The following is a 15,698-nucleotide window of genomic DNA, read 5'->3' as shown; positions in this document are numbered from 1 at the left end:
ACTATCAAATTTTTAAAGGGGGGGAGGGGCAGCTCTACATGAACTGAAAGGAACAGATCTCCAAAAGATAACGTTAAATGAAAATAGTAAGGTGGCAAAACATGTGGTATGCTACCTTTGCATTTCATCATATATATTCTCCTAGGATGTATCTAAATCTCTTTCTAGAATAACGATATATATATAGAGATAACATATCCTGGGAAAGATAGACAGATAGATAGATACAGTATATATAGGAAGATAATTATTTTAAGGGATTGGGCCATGTGACTGTGGAGGCTTGGTGGGTCCAAAATCTGATGGGAGAGGCTGGCAGGCTGGAGGCTCAGGAAAGAATTACAGTTCAAGTTCAAAGGCAGTCTGCTGATGAACCAGGAAGAGCTGGTGTTTCAGTGAAGTCTGAAGACAGACGGCTGTCAGAATTCCCTCTGCCTGAGGGAGCCTTTTGTTCTATTCAAGCCTTCAACTGATTGGATGAGGTCCACCCACATTATGGAGGGTAATCTGCTTTACTCCAAGTCCACTGATTTGAATGTAAATCTCATCCAAAAACACCCTTACAGAAACATCCAGAATAATGTTTGACCAAATATTTGGGCACTGTGGCCCAATCAAGATGACACATACAATTAGCTCTCATAACTCCACCCCCTGTCAACTTGGCACCCATATGCATCTCCTTATATCAAACTTAATCTCCATACTCAATCTCTTTACCTGGTGGGGTGACCCAAACTTTCACTCACGAAAGGTCTGGCCCATTAGTAATCCTGCCTGGATTGGCCTTTTGCAGTTTCCCACTGACTTTAATCACAGGCCATGGTAATACTAAGATGCTCCAAGTGGTCTCCTGTCCATATACTGGACAGATTGTTGAACAGATCTTGACTATGAGCACCTCTTTTCCAGGCACTGACTGTTCCAAGCATTGGGATATAGGTGTGAACAACAGAGTCAAAATCTATGCCCTCGAGGGGCTTATTTGAAAGAAAATAGAGACATAACAAACAACTACTATTGGTAATAAAGGCTATAAAGAAATAGGGTGACGTGATAGATGGTAATGGGAGGGAGTATGCTTGAGATGGCATGGTCAGAGAAGGTCTCACTGAGTATGTAACATTTGAGCTGGAACATAAAATATGAAAAGGAGCCAGCCATAAATGAGAAGGGTGGGGGGAAGGGCATCCCAGGCAGAGGAAATGTCAATCACAAAAAGCTGAGGCAGGAACTGAAAGAAGGCCAGGGTGGAGGATGGGAAACAAGGAGCAGGGTGGTGTGTTGGGGCTGGAAGGGTTGGCAGGAACCAGATCAAACATGGTTAGCCTTTCCAATTTCATTTTAAAAGCCAAGGGTTTGAACTTATTTACAAAACAGAAACAGAGTCACAGATGTAGAAAACAAACTTATGGTTACCATGGGGGAAGGGATAAATTGGGAGATTGGGACTGACATATACACACTACTATATATAAAATAGATAATAAGGACCTAATGTATAGCACAGGGAACTCTACTCAATACTCTGTAATGGCCTATATGGGAGAAGAATTTTTAAAAGAGTGGATATATGTATATGTATGACTGATCCACTTTGCTGTACACCCGAAACTAACACAACATTGTAAATCAACTCTACTCCAATAAAAATTAATTAAAAAAAGAAAAAAGCAAAGGGTTTTAAGTCAGCATAGTGCAGGATCTAATCAACCGTTTCAAAAGACTATTCTGGAGAATAGGTTAGTCGGGGTAATTGAGAGCCAAATTAAGCCAGGAGGCCTTTGTAGTAACTCAGGATGAAAGATGATGGTGAGTCAAACAAGCAAATCTGTGAAAACTCGATACAGCTTGAAGATGTATTCAAGTACTTGGTGATGGATCGCAAGGAGAAGGGGAAGGTGAAGGAGGGGAGTGAAAGGTGATGCAGGTTTTTGTTGACTGGGTGCATGGTGGTGCCACTTCCTGAGAGGGAGGAGGTGGAATGAGGATGTTTGGGGTGGGAGGGGAGATCAGGAATTCCATCTGGATGTATTAAGTTTGAGATGGCTAACAGATATTGAAGTGGCAATATTTGGCAGGTTATTGGGTGTATAATTCGAAGCTGAGGCAGGAAGCCTGGACAGGAGTATACATCTGCGGAGTCATCAGCACATGTAGATGATGTGCCAGGTACTGACTGCCTTTTAGTCCCATATTCATCCTTCGTTGCCTCCGCAAAAATTGGGTTGGGACTTAGGAGTATTTTTTGCCTTTGCCGACTAACATGATATGATTCTTTGTTAGTAGAGGGCATTGGTGAGACACTGCAAGGAGGGAGATGTTTCCTTTCTGGCTCAGGTGTGCTTGCTCACAGCTCACACAGCTCCAGCACCCAGCTCCTGCCATGCAGGGTAGTCAGCAGCACAAAGAGGCCCACAGCTTTCCCCGGCACTCCCCTGGGGTGGTTTTGCCGTGGAGGGCCTCTGGCAAGACACCTCCCAAGGAACGGATTTTTCCAGCATCCCAGAGGGTGGGTTTCCAGCAAGTTCCCCCATGACTTCTCTACTGTTCGGTGAGCCATGGTCACGCCTTCTCCAAAAAAGGTCTGGGTATGAGCTCTGGGGGGACAGGGGTACTCGTCCTTGGATGCTCTATCTCTGCCCTAGGGGCTGCTTCTTACATCTGCTACTCCTATATTCTTTATAGTTATCTCTACTCTTTATTAGCCAATCCCTCATTACTCCAATCTTCCTATAATTAATAGCTATTTATATTAAAGATATATATTATTCAAATTACCGTGTGATTTTTTCCCTCCTGACTAATACAAATGACTCCAAGTGCAAGTCAGGCACGGAGACAGACGTAAGGTCCCAAGGAGTCTCTGTGTTACTTTCCACTTTGAACGGGTGGGATGTAAAGGCACATGGTTGGCAAAAGCGTGAGCAGGAGTTCAGTTTCCTCTTCTGGCACGCCAGTCAGCCGCTGTAAGAGAAGACTGTCCCTTTCTGTGTCTGCTCTGGGAAGCTCTGGGTTTTGGCTGGCCTCCGCTGCACATGGGCACCTACCTGCAGCTTGAAGCGGCTTCTCTGTCAGCTACGACCAGAGCTGCCGTTCCTCTGCTGGCCTCTTGGGATCTTGCACATGTAATGCAGCATCTTCTGAAGCCAAAGTGTTTGAAAAACCTGCCCTGCCCTCACTGTGTGGACCAAGTTGCCAGTTTCACCTTGACCGCTCCAGGCGGCTGCACGGACAGACACTCACATGGTGCCTCTGGACCTTGAATCTGTTTATTACTGGGTTGGCCAAAAAGCTCGTTCGGGTTTGTGTACCATCTTATGGAAAATCCCGAACTAATTTTTTGGCCAACCCAATGTATTCCAACTCTCATACCTATAAGGATTGCTGGCCTCAGCCAATCCCAGCATCATGGAGATGAAGGAACACGGAGCAGAGGTTGCCCATGCTGGTGCCTCCCTGGGACCCCTACTGAGGTACTGGAGTGTGCCTTGGAGGTATAGGGCCAGGAGAGGAGAAAAGATGTACAGGGCTTTCAGCTACTGGAACACTGGGTCTTCAGTAAGGGATCAGGTGAACCCACTTCCTAAAAGACAGAATGGTCAAGTGAGGAAGCTGAGGGTCGTGAACGAATGGCCAGCACTGCCTATAAACCCCAGAAATCTGGGGGCACAGGTGAGTACGCCTGCCGGGACGGAGAGCAGGTGAGGAACCTCCTCTGCAGGAGGTTCCCTGCAGAGGAACCTCCAGGGGCCCGTCTCCCTTTAACTTCAGGTCAGGGCGGAAGCTCAGCCGCATGTCTCAGGGAAGAGCCTGTTTGATTCAGTATGGCATCCCCAAACATACCACGTTTTAAGCAGAAATCAACACATATTTGCTGGCAGCGTGGAGGGCGGAGGAGGGAGGAGAGTAAGTCTCTAAACAAGAAAGGCACGGCACCCAGGTTCTAATTCTTGACTTTAATGCCAGGTGAGGGTACTGAGGCTCCATGCACCAAAGCGCTCACAGACAGGAAATGAACAAACACAGGCAGCGTTATCTTGTGTACACAAAGCCCACACTGTACAGAAGGAAGACGACCGACCACCCCGTGACCTCCCACTCCCAGAGGCAACTGCCTATCCCTCCTCCCCGTCTCTGTTCCCACCTCCTCTGACCCTCTGCCAGCCCGCCCTTCCTCCAATTAACATATGTATACATGTATGTTTCTTCCAGAATTCCAAAAAGTGCCTCTCCCACCCCAGTTCCCAACACTCTGGCTTCTGATGAATAAAGCCTCCCTCTTTTAAGGATCACGAGGCAGGCGCGCCACCTTCATGAAAGAGCCCCAGCAAAATGGTACCCGAGAAAGCTTAATCACTTGTAGCACAATCAAATACAGACAGAAGTATGCAGAAGGATGATATCTGAAATTCTAACTGGGATCAAAATGATTAGTGTGAGTGGTTTTTGTTTTGTTGTTGTTACTTGTCTTAACCATTTCAGGATCCAACTTAGACCAAGATCACACAGTGAGGCTCACCCCACTCTGTGGCTTGCAGATGTCAATTTCCTAGTCCTCCAAGGAGCAACCCAGAACAGGAAGATTATATCACCTGAGCAGCCTGAGGCACAAGGCTCAGACAGCTCCCAGAACATCCCAAGCCCCAGAGAGAAAGAACAGAAATTTTCAGAGCACAGTCGACTGCTTTCCACGTGATAAGCGCTGGACAGCCTGCTGAATTCACCAGAGGTAGAATAAGGATGGTGACGATTCCTCTATGTCTTCTATTTAGAGCGTTACCCAAAGAATTCCCCCACCTGGGATGGTGTGCTGGGTTTCACTGTGGTTTTGTTTCAATCTTTTCAAACTTAGCTGCAGTTAAGTTTTTCATTCTTACTGAATTGCAGCTAGCATTGCACCATGCGGTCCTATTTCCTATAACTTTCACCTTCCCAACCAGTGAATGGAGCACCTGGGAGAAAAGGTACCCAAAGTCAAACATAAGGGAAGCTCCAAAGGCAGGCCCCTTGGTTTGACCCAAGGACGTTACACACAAGAATTCCATGAAGACAGACTTCCTTTCAATCTGGGAGAAGCAGCCGTCCTTTGGAGCCCTCCTTCCTTACCCAACGCTTCTTATGTTCTGGGCTTGGCCACTGACAGCTGAAAAGGGACCCAACTAGGAGAAGTCACTTCCTCAGATATGACTTTTATTTGGAGGCGATCACCACAAACCCTCCACATCCAAGAGTGCTTCGCAGCCTGGCCTTGGCTTCTCAACAGACGACGGCCAAACAGGGCCACCGAATTCTTTTACTCCATGTAGAAGGAGCTCTAAGCTGGCCGCCAGTGTCCCTGCTCTGCCTGGGCTACTGGCCACAGCCCTGTCCCCCCACGACGGCACAGAGCACCTCCGCGAGGACAACACGGGGGCAGAGGAATGGAGGGGCTCCAGCAAGAGGCGCAGGGACAGCGTTCCTATCCAGCGTCCCTGAAGCCCCAAGCAAGTCTTCAGGGCCTGATTTTGAGCTGACTTGAGCTTGCGTGAACCAGTCCCTCCCTGTCTTATGTGTATGGACTCTCAGTAACCGAGTGCTGTGATGCTCTGGGCCAGGGAAGGCAAGAGAAGGGGCCGAGGTCGGATCACTGCGGGCACTGGGCTTACCTATCTGCTCTCTCCTCACACTGGCTCCCTCCTGAAGAGCCTGCCTCAGTGTCTGTCAAAAAACGAACCTGTATTAGCGTTCAATCTATTTGCCGATCTGGGCAACTTAAATGAAAGACCCTTCTCTGAGGACAAGGCAAGAGCCGTGCTGTCGGGGTAAGATCCAAGCAGGGACATCAGCTCCGGAAAAGCGACAAGCCGTTTGCGGATGAGAACAAGGAGAGAACATGTTATCTCAGAACCTGAACCACTGACTGGACCACCCCCTTAGATGTCAGCCTGGACACCTGCTCCACGCACATAAGAATACAGTGTAGGAGCGGGGGACCATGCCCTGGAATCTTCCCATACAGGGGCCAAGGGGTCCCTGCCCCGTGAAGGAGTTCAGCCAAGGCCCCAGGGCTTGGCCTTCTCTTCCTCAGCTCCCCCACTACCCTCCTCGCCAATCTGGTCTTGTAAGACTGAGACCGATGAGGCTGACAGAAAAAAAATCTCCCTACAACAACACCCAGGAGCAGTCAAGTTCAATCACGATTACAGGGAGAAGCCCTGCACGCAGCAAGGGAACGTCCCCGTTCCAGTGACTGGCGCTGCAGAGCATTTCCTCTAGGGGGCGCAGGCCCACACCCCGACTGGCTGCCCCAGGCTGCAGACAGCGCGAGAAGGAAACGCAGTGAACAGAAGCTGGTGGATCTTTTTCTCTCTGAATTGTGCAGAGGCAAACATAACGGAGGTCTGCTGCTCTCTTCCCACAGCTCCTGGGATAGCTGCGCCTCTCCTCCGGCCCTCTCTTTCCTTCCCCAAGACAGACAATCTCCGAGAAGGAGAACGTTGGCAGGAAAAAGCAACAGGGGTTCCCATCCAAGGAGGTTCACCACAAATTGGATCCTAACATGGAATAGCGGTCAAGGATGTATTCTGAGCCTCTAGAAAGGATGTTACATCTCAAAGATAACACAACAACTAGGCATCTTGCCTGCTTGACTTAGGGAATCTTCAAAAGGAGTCCCTGAAATGTGCATTCCAGCCCCATGAGAAGATAACCCTTCAAGCAAGGAAGGTTAGTGGAAGGTAGGAGAAGCCAAGGCCCTGAGGCAGGGCTGTAAACATTGTGCTTTTCTAAGGCCAACCTGGTGCATGGCTTTGGCAACTATGGTTACATCTCCAAAAGGTGGTGAAGAATATGTTTTGGGAGGAAAAGAGTCCACATCCTAAAACAAAGCGTGGGGCTACTGTTGAGGGAAGAGGGAGAGAAAATGTTCCTTCTTCAGCCAGGGGCTCTAGGTGGCTCCTTGGGTAAATCCCCCATCATGTTTCACATTCATACTGATACACTGAGCACAAGGAAGGGACTCTTGAACAGGATGGAGGAGTGGTTATGCCTACGTGAGTTTGGTAACGTGGCTCTAAAAAGGGCAGAAACTCTCTTGCAAGATCAAGAAAGTGACAAAACCTCTCTGGACTTCCTGGTCAAGCCCTCGCTAGCCGGACCCCATAAGCCTCAGGCAGAGACTGCCGTGCCTCGAGGAAAGGCCAGGTGAGCGCAGGCACCAAGTCCTCGTGGGCCACCAGCCCTGAACCTGGCCCCAAGGTACAGCCAAGGAGACTGGGGCTGCACCTCCGTCCGCCTGGAGTTGTGCCTCAGGACCCGTCCTCACCTCAGCAGGTTCTGGGGCAGCCAGCAGCCCTTCCAGGGACCTTGCTCCCAGAGCTGCCAAGGGGAACGGACACCCTCCCTGACAGGACTCTGCTCCCTGCCAGGGCTACTCACCACCATGTGATCTTGAACTCATAGATGGGGCGCTTGCAGTAGTAGTGGTTGATGAGGTGCTTGTCACACACCCCGATGCACTGGTGGTCCACGGTGAGGCCCTGGGCCGAGAGGTCCGTGACCAGGCAGTGCAACAGGTCATAAACGTCAGCCACGGCCTCCCAGGGCCCGAAAGACACATCCACTTCGCAGTGGTGCTCGAAGAGCTGTCCGTCACTCTCGCTCCGTTCAAAGCGCAGGGAGCTGAGAAGCGGACACTCGTAGGGGGTGATGGGCATCTCCTCCTTGAAGACACAGACCTTGAGCTTGGCAAAGCGGGCCTTCCGCTGGACGGCGCGCAGCCGGGCAATCTCCACAATCCGCTCCAAATGGTCTGCGGGGGTGAACACGTCACCCATCAGTGGGACGGGGGTGGGGAGGGGGGCGGGGCACAGAGAGAGCCCCAGTGACAGTGGACCCAAGAGGGAAGAGACAGATCCCTGGGGAAGGGACTCTGGGCCCATGAAGGGCACAAACTTAAACAGGAATCGTGGTTCTGCAGGGCAAAAGGAAACAAAGGGGATGGGATGAGTACCACCCTTCTGAAATGCGATTTGATGACGTTGCAGGCAAGGTGGTCCCTATTTCATCTGAATCTTCCTGCGGGACTGGGAGGGCTGCAGGAAGGGAAGCAGGATCCTCTCCCATCTTGAGTAGGACAGGTGTCTTGGCGAGCCATGACCCACTTGTTCTGGTGGAGACCTCAGCACTGACAGATGCCTCGCTACCCTCCCTCCTCACACCCCGACTGCCCCGCACAGTGAGCCCCTCACCTTTGTAATAGGGCATGAGTCCCAGAAACGCTTGGCGCACTTTCTCCCCCTTCAGTGGCTGCATGTTCTCCAGCTGCTCCAGGAGAGGCCCGATGGCATAGTACTGGGCCTCTTTGTACACGGCCCGCACGCGCTCCCGGGGCGGCAGGTCCCCCGAGCGCAGGAAATTCAGCACATCTCTGAGCAGGAAGGAAAGAGGGTTGGTGAGAAGGAGTAAATGGATCCGGACAGTGCCACCCAGTGGTTAGAGCACAGGATCTGGACCCAGATGGCCAGCTGTGTAACCTTGGGTAAGTGAACTTAACCTCTCTGTGCCCTTTCTCCTCTGTAAAATGGGGGAAAATAAGAAAATTACCCCATAATGTTATGAGGGGATTAAATAAGTTAATACATAAAAAGTGCTTAGAAAATACCTGGCACAGAGCAAGCCCTCACTAAGTGTTAGTAGTTGTTATTGTATCATTATTATTATAATTGTTAAGTATATACAGGAAAAATGGGAAGATATGATATCTAGCCCCTTAATTATATTTTGAATTGAGGTACAGATAATAGCCAATAAAGGTACACATCTTAATTGTACAGGCCAATTACTTTTTCACGTATGAATATACCCACACAACCACCACATACATCAAGATATAGAACATGTCCACCTAATTAAAGTTTCCCTGTGCCTCTTCCCAGCCAATCACTACAGAGACAACCACTCTAACTTCTAATTCTATCAACAAAGATTAGTTTTGCCTCTTCTTGAAATGCATGTAAGTGGAATCACACAGTATGTTCTCTTTTGTGCCTGGCTTCTTCCCCTCAACCTAGCGTCTTTGAGATTGATTCCCTACGTCATCATGTGTAGCAGAAGTTTCCTTCATTTTATCGCTAAGTAGCATACCGTTGTATGGATACACTATAAACTATTTACCCATTCTCCCGTTGATGGACATTCGAATTGTTTCCAGTTGGGGTCTCATAAGAGTAAAGCTGTGATAAACATTCCCTGTAAACTTCTTGTGGACTCAGGCACCGATTCCTCTTGGGTAAACATCAGGAGGAGAACTGTTCGGTCATAAGTGCCTGTTTGACAAAGTGGTTGTAGCATTTTATTCCCACCAGCCACGTGGAAGAGTTCTGCACTCCCCACAGATCCTTGCCATCAGTATCATTCTGTAGCTATACGGAGAAGAGGAATGCCTAACCCTGACACCTGAATAAACTGGCTTCAGGAGTGAACAAAAAATCACATACTGCACCTTCTTAAAATAACAATGCAGTTCTTTTAATTCTCTCTTCAGATTCTTTAGGGCTGAAAGTAATCAGACCCATCACTGGTAGGTGTGGGAAGGGCTTTTCTGTGAGGATGTATCAGTAAACCCCAAGACCAAGCTGTTACCTCAGTAGCGAGTCTATGACCATGAAGCAACACCAGCCAACACTCACCAAGTACTAATCTGTGTCAGTCACTATTCAGGAGTTATCCCATTTAATCCTTCCAACGACATGGGGTAAGTGCTTTCTTACGTCCGTTTTATAAATGAGGAAAAAGTGGGGCTCAGAGAGCTTAAGGAACACCCTTGCTAAAGGAGCCACAGCCAGCCAGATGCAGACACGGGGGACTCCAAATCCACACCCACAGTGGTCCAGACTCCAGTCCAAGCCGCTGTGCACTGATCACAACGGGAAAGTGCCCCAGGTGGAGGCCCAGGCAGCCTCCATGGTGGCTGCTGGGGCTACGTGAGCTCACCCGCAGAGAAATGCCCTAAATCCCTATTTTATTTTATCTGAATCTTTCAACAGCTCCACAGGCTGCTGATGAATCTTAGGCCACTGGAGTCCAGCAGCCTGAGGATAAACACCACAATATCCTGCTTGCTGCCATGCCCTTGCCTGGCCCTGCCACTCTCCAGCTGTGGCCACCTGCGTATGGGCGCATCAGCCTAGGGCCACACCGGGTTCCCCTTCCCCGTCACTCCTTCGAAAATCAGTCCTCTAGGATCGTAAGCAAATCTTGGTGAGTCCTGAAAAACATAACCGCGGGCAAGGCCCAGTGAAGAGTGCTGTGGGAGCTGCCAGCCGGGCCGAGCACTTTCCTCTCCCAAACAGCCTGCAAACAAAAATCTTTTTATAGCTCTGCAGAGCGATGTGACACTTTGTTTTCTCAGCACTGGAGGCAGCTGACCGCCCAATGGGGAAACCCAGATGCTTCAGAGCAAATTATTTGACGAGGCTCCTTTCTGAGGGTGAAAATGACCCTTCTCCCAGTGTGGGCAATCCTACTTGGAGGCCGGCACAGAGACGTAGTGGTTGGAGGGTCTCCTTTTGTTCACGGTCAAAGACCATGTTAGTTCTCCAGTCATCTCCAAAGTTAGACGGATGGGGCAAAGAGTTTCAGCCACATACTCTGAAAGGACCTGGCCAGGGGTCACACCAAGCCTCTTTATTTAATCCACATGACAGGCCTGCAAGGCAGCTATAATTACTTCTCATTTCACAAACAAGGAAACCAAAACATAAAGTCTTTAAATTGTTTATCTGTAAGGTTGTCAGAAGTCCTCTCTTGGGAAGGGCTATCTTTTTTTGAGATTGTGTTGTTCCATGTTTTACTGTTAAAATGACAGTAACAATTGAAAGTGGGGTTTTTGTGTGTGTGTTTTTGCTGTTGTTGTTTCGTTTTTGGGGGTTTTTTTTTTTTTTGGCTGCACGGTGCGGTACGCAGGATCTTAGCTCCCCCACCAGGAATTGAACCTGTGCCCTCTGCAGTGGAAGCAACCACTGAACCGCCAGGGAAGTCCCTGAAGGTGTTTTTTTTTTTTAAAGACTTGGCAAAATTACAGGATGGCAACCCTATGTTGGCCCTTCCCTCACCTTTTTTTGTCCTATTTATTTGTTTCAAACTATTGAAAGAAGTTTGGGAACCACTGCCACACCCCATGTTTCTCCCTAACAGCGATGCCGAGCCCCAGAATCTGGATCTGAGGGTCTTCTCCCAGAAGCTGTGTTGGAACTCCCCTGCCTCTCGGTGCGGTCACACCTATTCCACAGGGATGACAACTTCCCAGTCTTAATTTGCATAGCAGAGAATCAGTTTCATCACATCCAGCCAATGTGTGTCACCTGGGATTTCTCCGGCTGTCCTTGCCTCCTCTGGGAAAGAAACTAAGAATTCTGATCCAATGCAATATGCACATTTATTAAATTCCACCAGCAGGTTATCTCCTCTTCTAGGTGTTATGGAAGACATCAAAGTCCCATGCCCAAGCCCGGGCTGCTCACTTGCTAGGACCCTGCAGTTGATGGCAGAGGGAGGAACGTACCCGAAGTGCGCACCGTCCCGATCAATGAAGTAGCGGCCCTCGGCATCCGTGGGGATGTAGTGCCGCCCGCTGAACATGGCCGCCAGCATGGTGTCCTCGTAGCGCCGCAAGGTGGACAGGCGTGTGGTGAAGTGAGCCCCTCCGATGTTAAGGGGGACAACCTCAGGGAACTGGGGAGGAATCACCGGCACTTTTAGTCCCACGGTGGGGAGGCAAGCCGGGGCTGCCCCGTCTGCCGCCTTCCTGGGTCTGATGAGCGCCACCCGAGGCCCAAACCCAGGCATCTTTCTGACCTCTTCTCTCCCCTCCCTTTCCCTGCATTCATCAATTACCAAGTCCTCCCCATCCTCCCACAGCTCTTAAATCAGGTCTCTGCACCGCAGTCCTACAATCTCTGCTCTAGAGTTCAAAGCCTTTACTGTCCTCCTTCCACTTCCTGAACTCCCCACCTTTGTGCCCTTGCTCATGCTGTCTTCTCCGTCCCCAGCGCTCCTGCCACCCTCCCTCTGTCCATCCAGCAAATGCAATGGCCCCATCTGGCAGTGTGCGCTGTTCACTGCACAGGGGCACCTGCGTGAGCGGGGTCTGCCAGCCCAGCTGTACACCCTTTTGCTAATTCACACCAAGGCGCCATATCGGTTAGCAGCATCCACTCATTCTGAGAGCTTCTATTCAAGGTCCCGTACTCCGTGAGCATTTCTGCTCTGTTGTCCTTTGCCTGCCCCAAGACAGGGTTCACTGAACACTCCAGCCATTGTGCCTTCACTGTAGCCCACGTTCTCCTGTATAACAGAGCTCTGCACAACGGGAGCTTTGTGCTATCGGTCATTATTATTGCCCAAGTTTCCCGAGGGCAGGAACAGCATCTTGTTCACCTATCCTGAGGCCACCCAGAGCAGGGCCCACAGATGTTTGTTGAATAATGCCAGGCATCCACTCCTCATCCTCTGTACCTCTCCACTTCTTTCCTTAATCTGTGCAGGGAGATTAGTGCCCAGTCCAGCTACAGTTCTGGAGGCAAGGGCAGGGAATGATGGTACCTACATTTGCCCTGAGAAGCTCTAGGGTCTCCCTAAAATGCTCAGGACCTTTATTTATTTTTTTAAATCTCTTTCACTGTTTGTGGTTTTGAAAGAAATGAGGCCAGTTCTCCCTAATTTTCCCACAAACCTCCTGCAGATTAACTAAAATTTTATCCCAGTGCATACTTTTCAATATTACGACATCTCTCTGGCTCTGTGAAAGTCTATGTGTATTTATCTAGACAGTCCTTTCCCCCAACTTTCAAATCCTTTGTGAAATAAAGTAGGATACAAATACGTTACATCAAAGTTGCCCCGTGTCTTGTGCAGTGCCTGGCTCATAGTAAAGCCCCAAATATGCACTGAATGAATGGATGAATGAAACGGACGGGCACTTACAGTTCTGTGAATGTAGGTACTGTTACTCTTCTGCACCCAGAGGACAGGAAACGCCTTCTGCTTATTCTATAGCTAGCTCCTCTAAAACTATTTTATGTGCATACCAAGGACCCCAATATTATTTGGAGATAATAATACTTCACATTACTCACATGGAGCCATGTAATTTGTGAAAGAGCTGGCACTGGAGTGCTGGCCTATGGTCTCCGGGTCCTGTGCTTTTTTCCTCAAGCCACACCGTCTCACCAGTGACAGTGCACAAAAAATGGCACCCTGGGTCTCCAACAGTTCCCTTCTTTTTTTTTTTTTTTTTCCAATTACAAAGAGTCCTTCTGGAGATTTGCCCATTTCCACAACTGCCCCACGATGTTTAGAGTACTGGTTCGTAACCAAAGAGGACACTACAGTTCCCAGAGAGCCTCACCCAGCCCCATCGTGCCCCTCTGGGTCTCAGTCTCTTCACCTAGGACTCCACAGGTCATGTCTGCCACTACCTTAGCCCCTACCTCCTAGCCTCTGTCTTCACTGCCCAGCAGAGCCCCACCTTCCCTCCTTTCCCTTCTCTTGAGGGTCATTTCAGGTGTTCGTGTGATAGTGTCACATGCGTTAAGTAAGACCAGTGGAAGCCACTGTGCATCACAGCACAGCAGCTAGGAGGGAAAGCCATGGAGGTGTCAGGTGAGTGAGGCCACATCTATTAACTGGCCTGCTTCTTATCTGCACACAGCCCGTAGCCCCACTCTCTGGGCAGCTGGAGACTGGGTTTGGGCAACCACTGAGGCCTCCTCTTGGATTCTCTAGGAGACACTATCATCTCTTGGGGCTCCAAGGGCCCCTTCCCACGGCCTACCCTCCCTCCTCCAGTAGGTAAGGTGGGACATAGGGATGGGAGTACCAACCCTGCTGGCAGTGAATCCTGGAAGGAGGGGGATGGGAGGGCCAGGTGCCGCCTGGGGCAGGGAAGACACACCTGGTGCATTTCGGGGGTGGGGTGGGGTCGGGTGGTGGGTGGGAGCGGGGTGGGCAGGGGAGCACGGCTCCTCTGGCGCCGCCCTCGGCCCGACCCCCACCCCTGCCTCAGCGCGGCAGCGCTGCTCACATCCCAAGGTCAGCTCTGCCTGGCACCGGCTCCTCCCCCCGCGCCCCTTCCCGCACCCCCGCACGCCCTCGGTCCAGGTACCTCCTGCGGCAGGAGAGGCAGTGCGTGCCCCGCCTGCGTGGCTGTCGGGGTGGCCGGCTCCAGAAAGTCGTCTTCGGCGTCGGAGCTGGACATGGCACCGTCCGGGCGACGGCTGTCTGGCTCCCGCCCCGTGACTACCACCATCCCTCTGGCTCTGGGCAGTGGGCGCGGCTTCAGGCGGGCGGGAGGGCGGCGGCCCGGGTACTAGCACCCAGCAGCGCCTGGCATGACGCGGCGCGGCCGACGGGCGGGGCCGGAGGGGCGGAGAGCGCAGCGCGCGCGGGCCAGAGGGCCGTCGCTCCCTCAGCGCCGACGGGCTCGCCGACCACCCTGACGACCGCAGGGCGACCGGCCTGACCCGGTCGCCTCCCGTTATTGGCCGAACCCCTGCTGGCTTCCTCCCCTGATTGGCAGGAAGCTCGCCCAATCGCAGAGCAGGCAATGCTTTCAGCCAGCGTCTAAGTGGCCACCGGGAGCCGGACCGGCTGGCCTGCCCTGCTCTGATTGGCCCTCTGGCCAGCAGGCGCGCCCTCTCCAGCCAGCTAACACTGGCTCGGCGCGCTGGGTGCGCGCGAGGCCCCCACCTCTAAGCCAGGCCTTATTATAGGCTTGGGGAGTGGCTCCCGCGTCCAGGTCAACACCTAGAAACCTGAGACGAGGGAGGGCGAGTGACTTAATCGTTCGTACGTTTCCAGGGCAACGGGTCCTGTGCATCCCTGGGCGTCGAAGGCCAGGGAAATCTGGGAGGACCAGCTCACCTCAATGGAGAGCCTGAGCATCCTTTCCTGGAGGATTGTGAGGGAGGACGGCTGAGGTCACTGAGGTTGTAGGAGAGGAAGGGCAGCACTGCGACAGAGGCTGGCTCTCCTCTAACCACAAGGGTAAAACCTGGGTCTCCAGTCTTTCCTGATTGACTCAAGCAGCAGTCCGAAAAAGGAAACTCAAAATAGGGGCAGTTGAGTTCAATTAAGAATGACAGTGACTCTCCACCCTCTATGTGTCAGTTCTTCTGCTGGGCACCTGGAGACACAGATGGAAACAGGCCCTGTCCAAAGAAGCTCACAGGCTGCTGAGGCAGAGTCCAGCCTTGTCCAACACATCTGTCGGCAGCCTCGGATGCTGTGTCCCCTGGCATGACAGGGTCAGCTCAGAGACTCTCCTAGGGGGCCAAGGTTTTAGCTCTTCAAACCATTTTTACACCCAGTTCCTCATTTGAATCTCACATTGTTGTGACAGAAAAGGAAACTGAGTCCTAGAAGATTAGAACCGCTATTGGTATCATAGAGGTAGGGAATTCCAGGATGCCATCATGCTGGGCTGGTGGGAAGGGGCTCCCCTCAAGTTGTGAGAGGTCCTAGGGGTGTTATTCAGAGCAGAACATTTGTGGGGGGGGGCTCTTTGGTTTGGAGTACACACTGGTAACCATGGATGTTTTCACTGTGCAAGATGATATGGGCCCCAAAAGTGCTCTCACCCCAAGCTCTTTATAGGTAAGCTTTTGATGAATGTTGTTTTTCATTTATTACTTAATTATAATAAAAACAAATAACAT

The 15,698-nt window shown here is 50.9% G+C and overlaps 1 protein-coding gene across 6 annotated transcripts in view; it reads right to left on the bottom strand.

The window, feature by feature from the left end:
* Nucleotides 1–14,449, bottom strand: part of RABGEF1 (RAB guanine nucleotide exchange factor 1) — an 87,531-nt gene extending 73,082 nt beyond the window's left edge. For all 6 annotated transcript variants that reach the window (XM_060122325.1, XM_060122326.1, XM_060122327.1 and 3 more), the window contains exons 1-4: nucleotides 14,147–14,449; nucleotides 11,546–11,715; nucleotides 8,232–8,410; nucleotides 7,420–7,792 (exon numbers count right to left, since the gene is read on the bottom strand). In XM_060122325.1, the coding sequence (XP_059978308.1) occupies nucleotides 7,420–7,792; nucleotides 8,232–8,410; nucleotides 11,546–11,715; nucleotides 14,147–14,290 (866 nt within the window). In that variant the 5' untranslated portion in view covers nucleotides 14,291–14,449. The remainder of the gene's footprint in view (nucleotides 1–7,419; nucleotides 7,793–8,231; nucleotides 8,411–11,545; nucleotides 11,716–14,146) is intronic.
* Between the last annotated feature and the right edge of the window lie 1,249 nt (nucleotides 14,450–15,698).

This window comes from Lagenorhynchus albirostris, chromosome 15 (genome assembly GCF_949774975.1).
Source record: "Lagenorhynchus albirostris chromosome 15, mLagAlb1.1, whole genome shotgun sequence".
Lineage (NCBI taxonomy): Eukaryota > Metazoa > Chordata > Mammalia > Artiodactyla > Delphinidae > Lagenorhynchus > Lagenorhynchus albirostris.
Note: the sequence above shows the minus strand (reverse complement) of the source record. Positions and strands in the feature narration are given on the sequence as shown.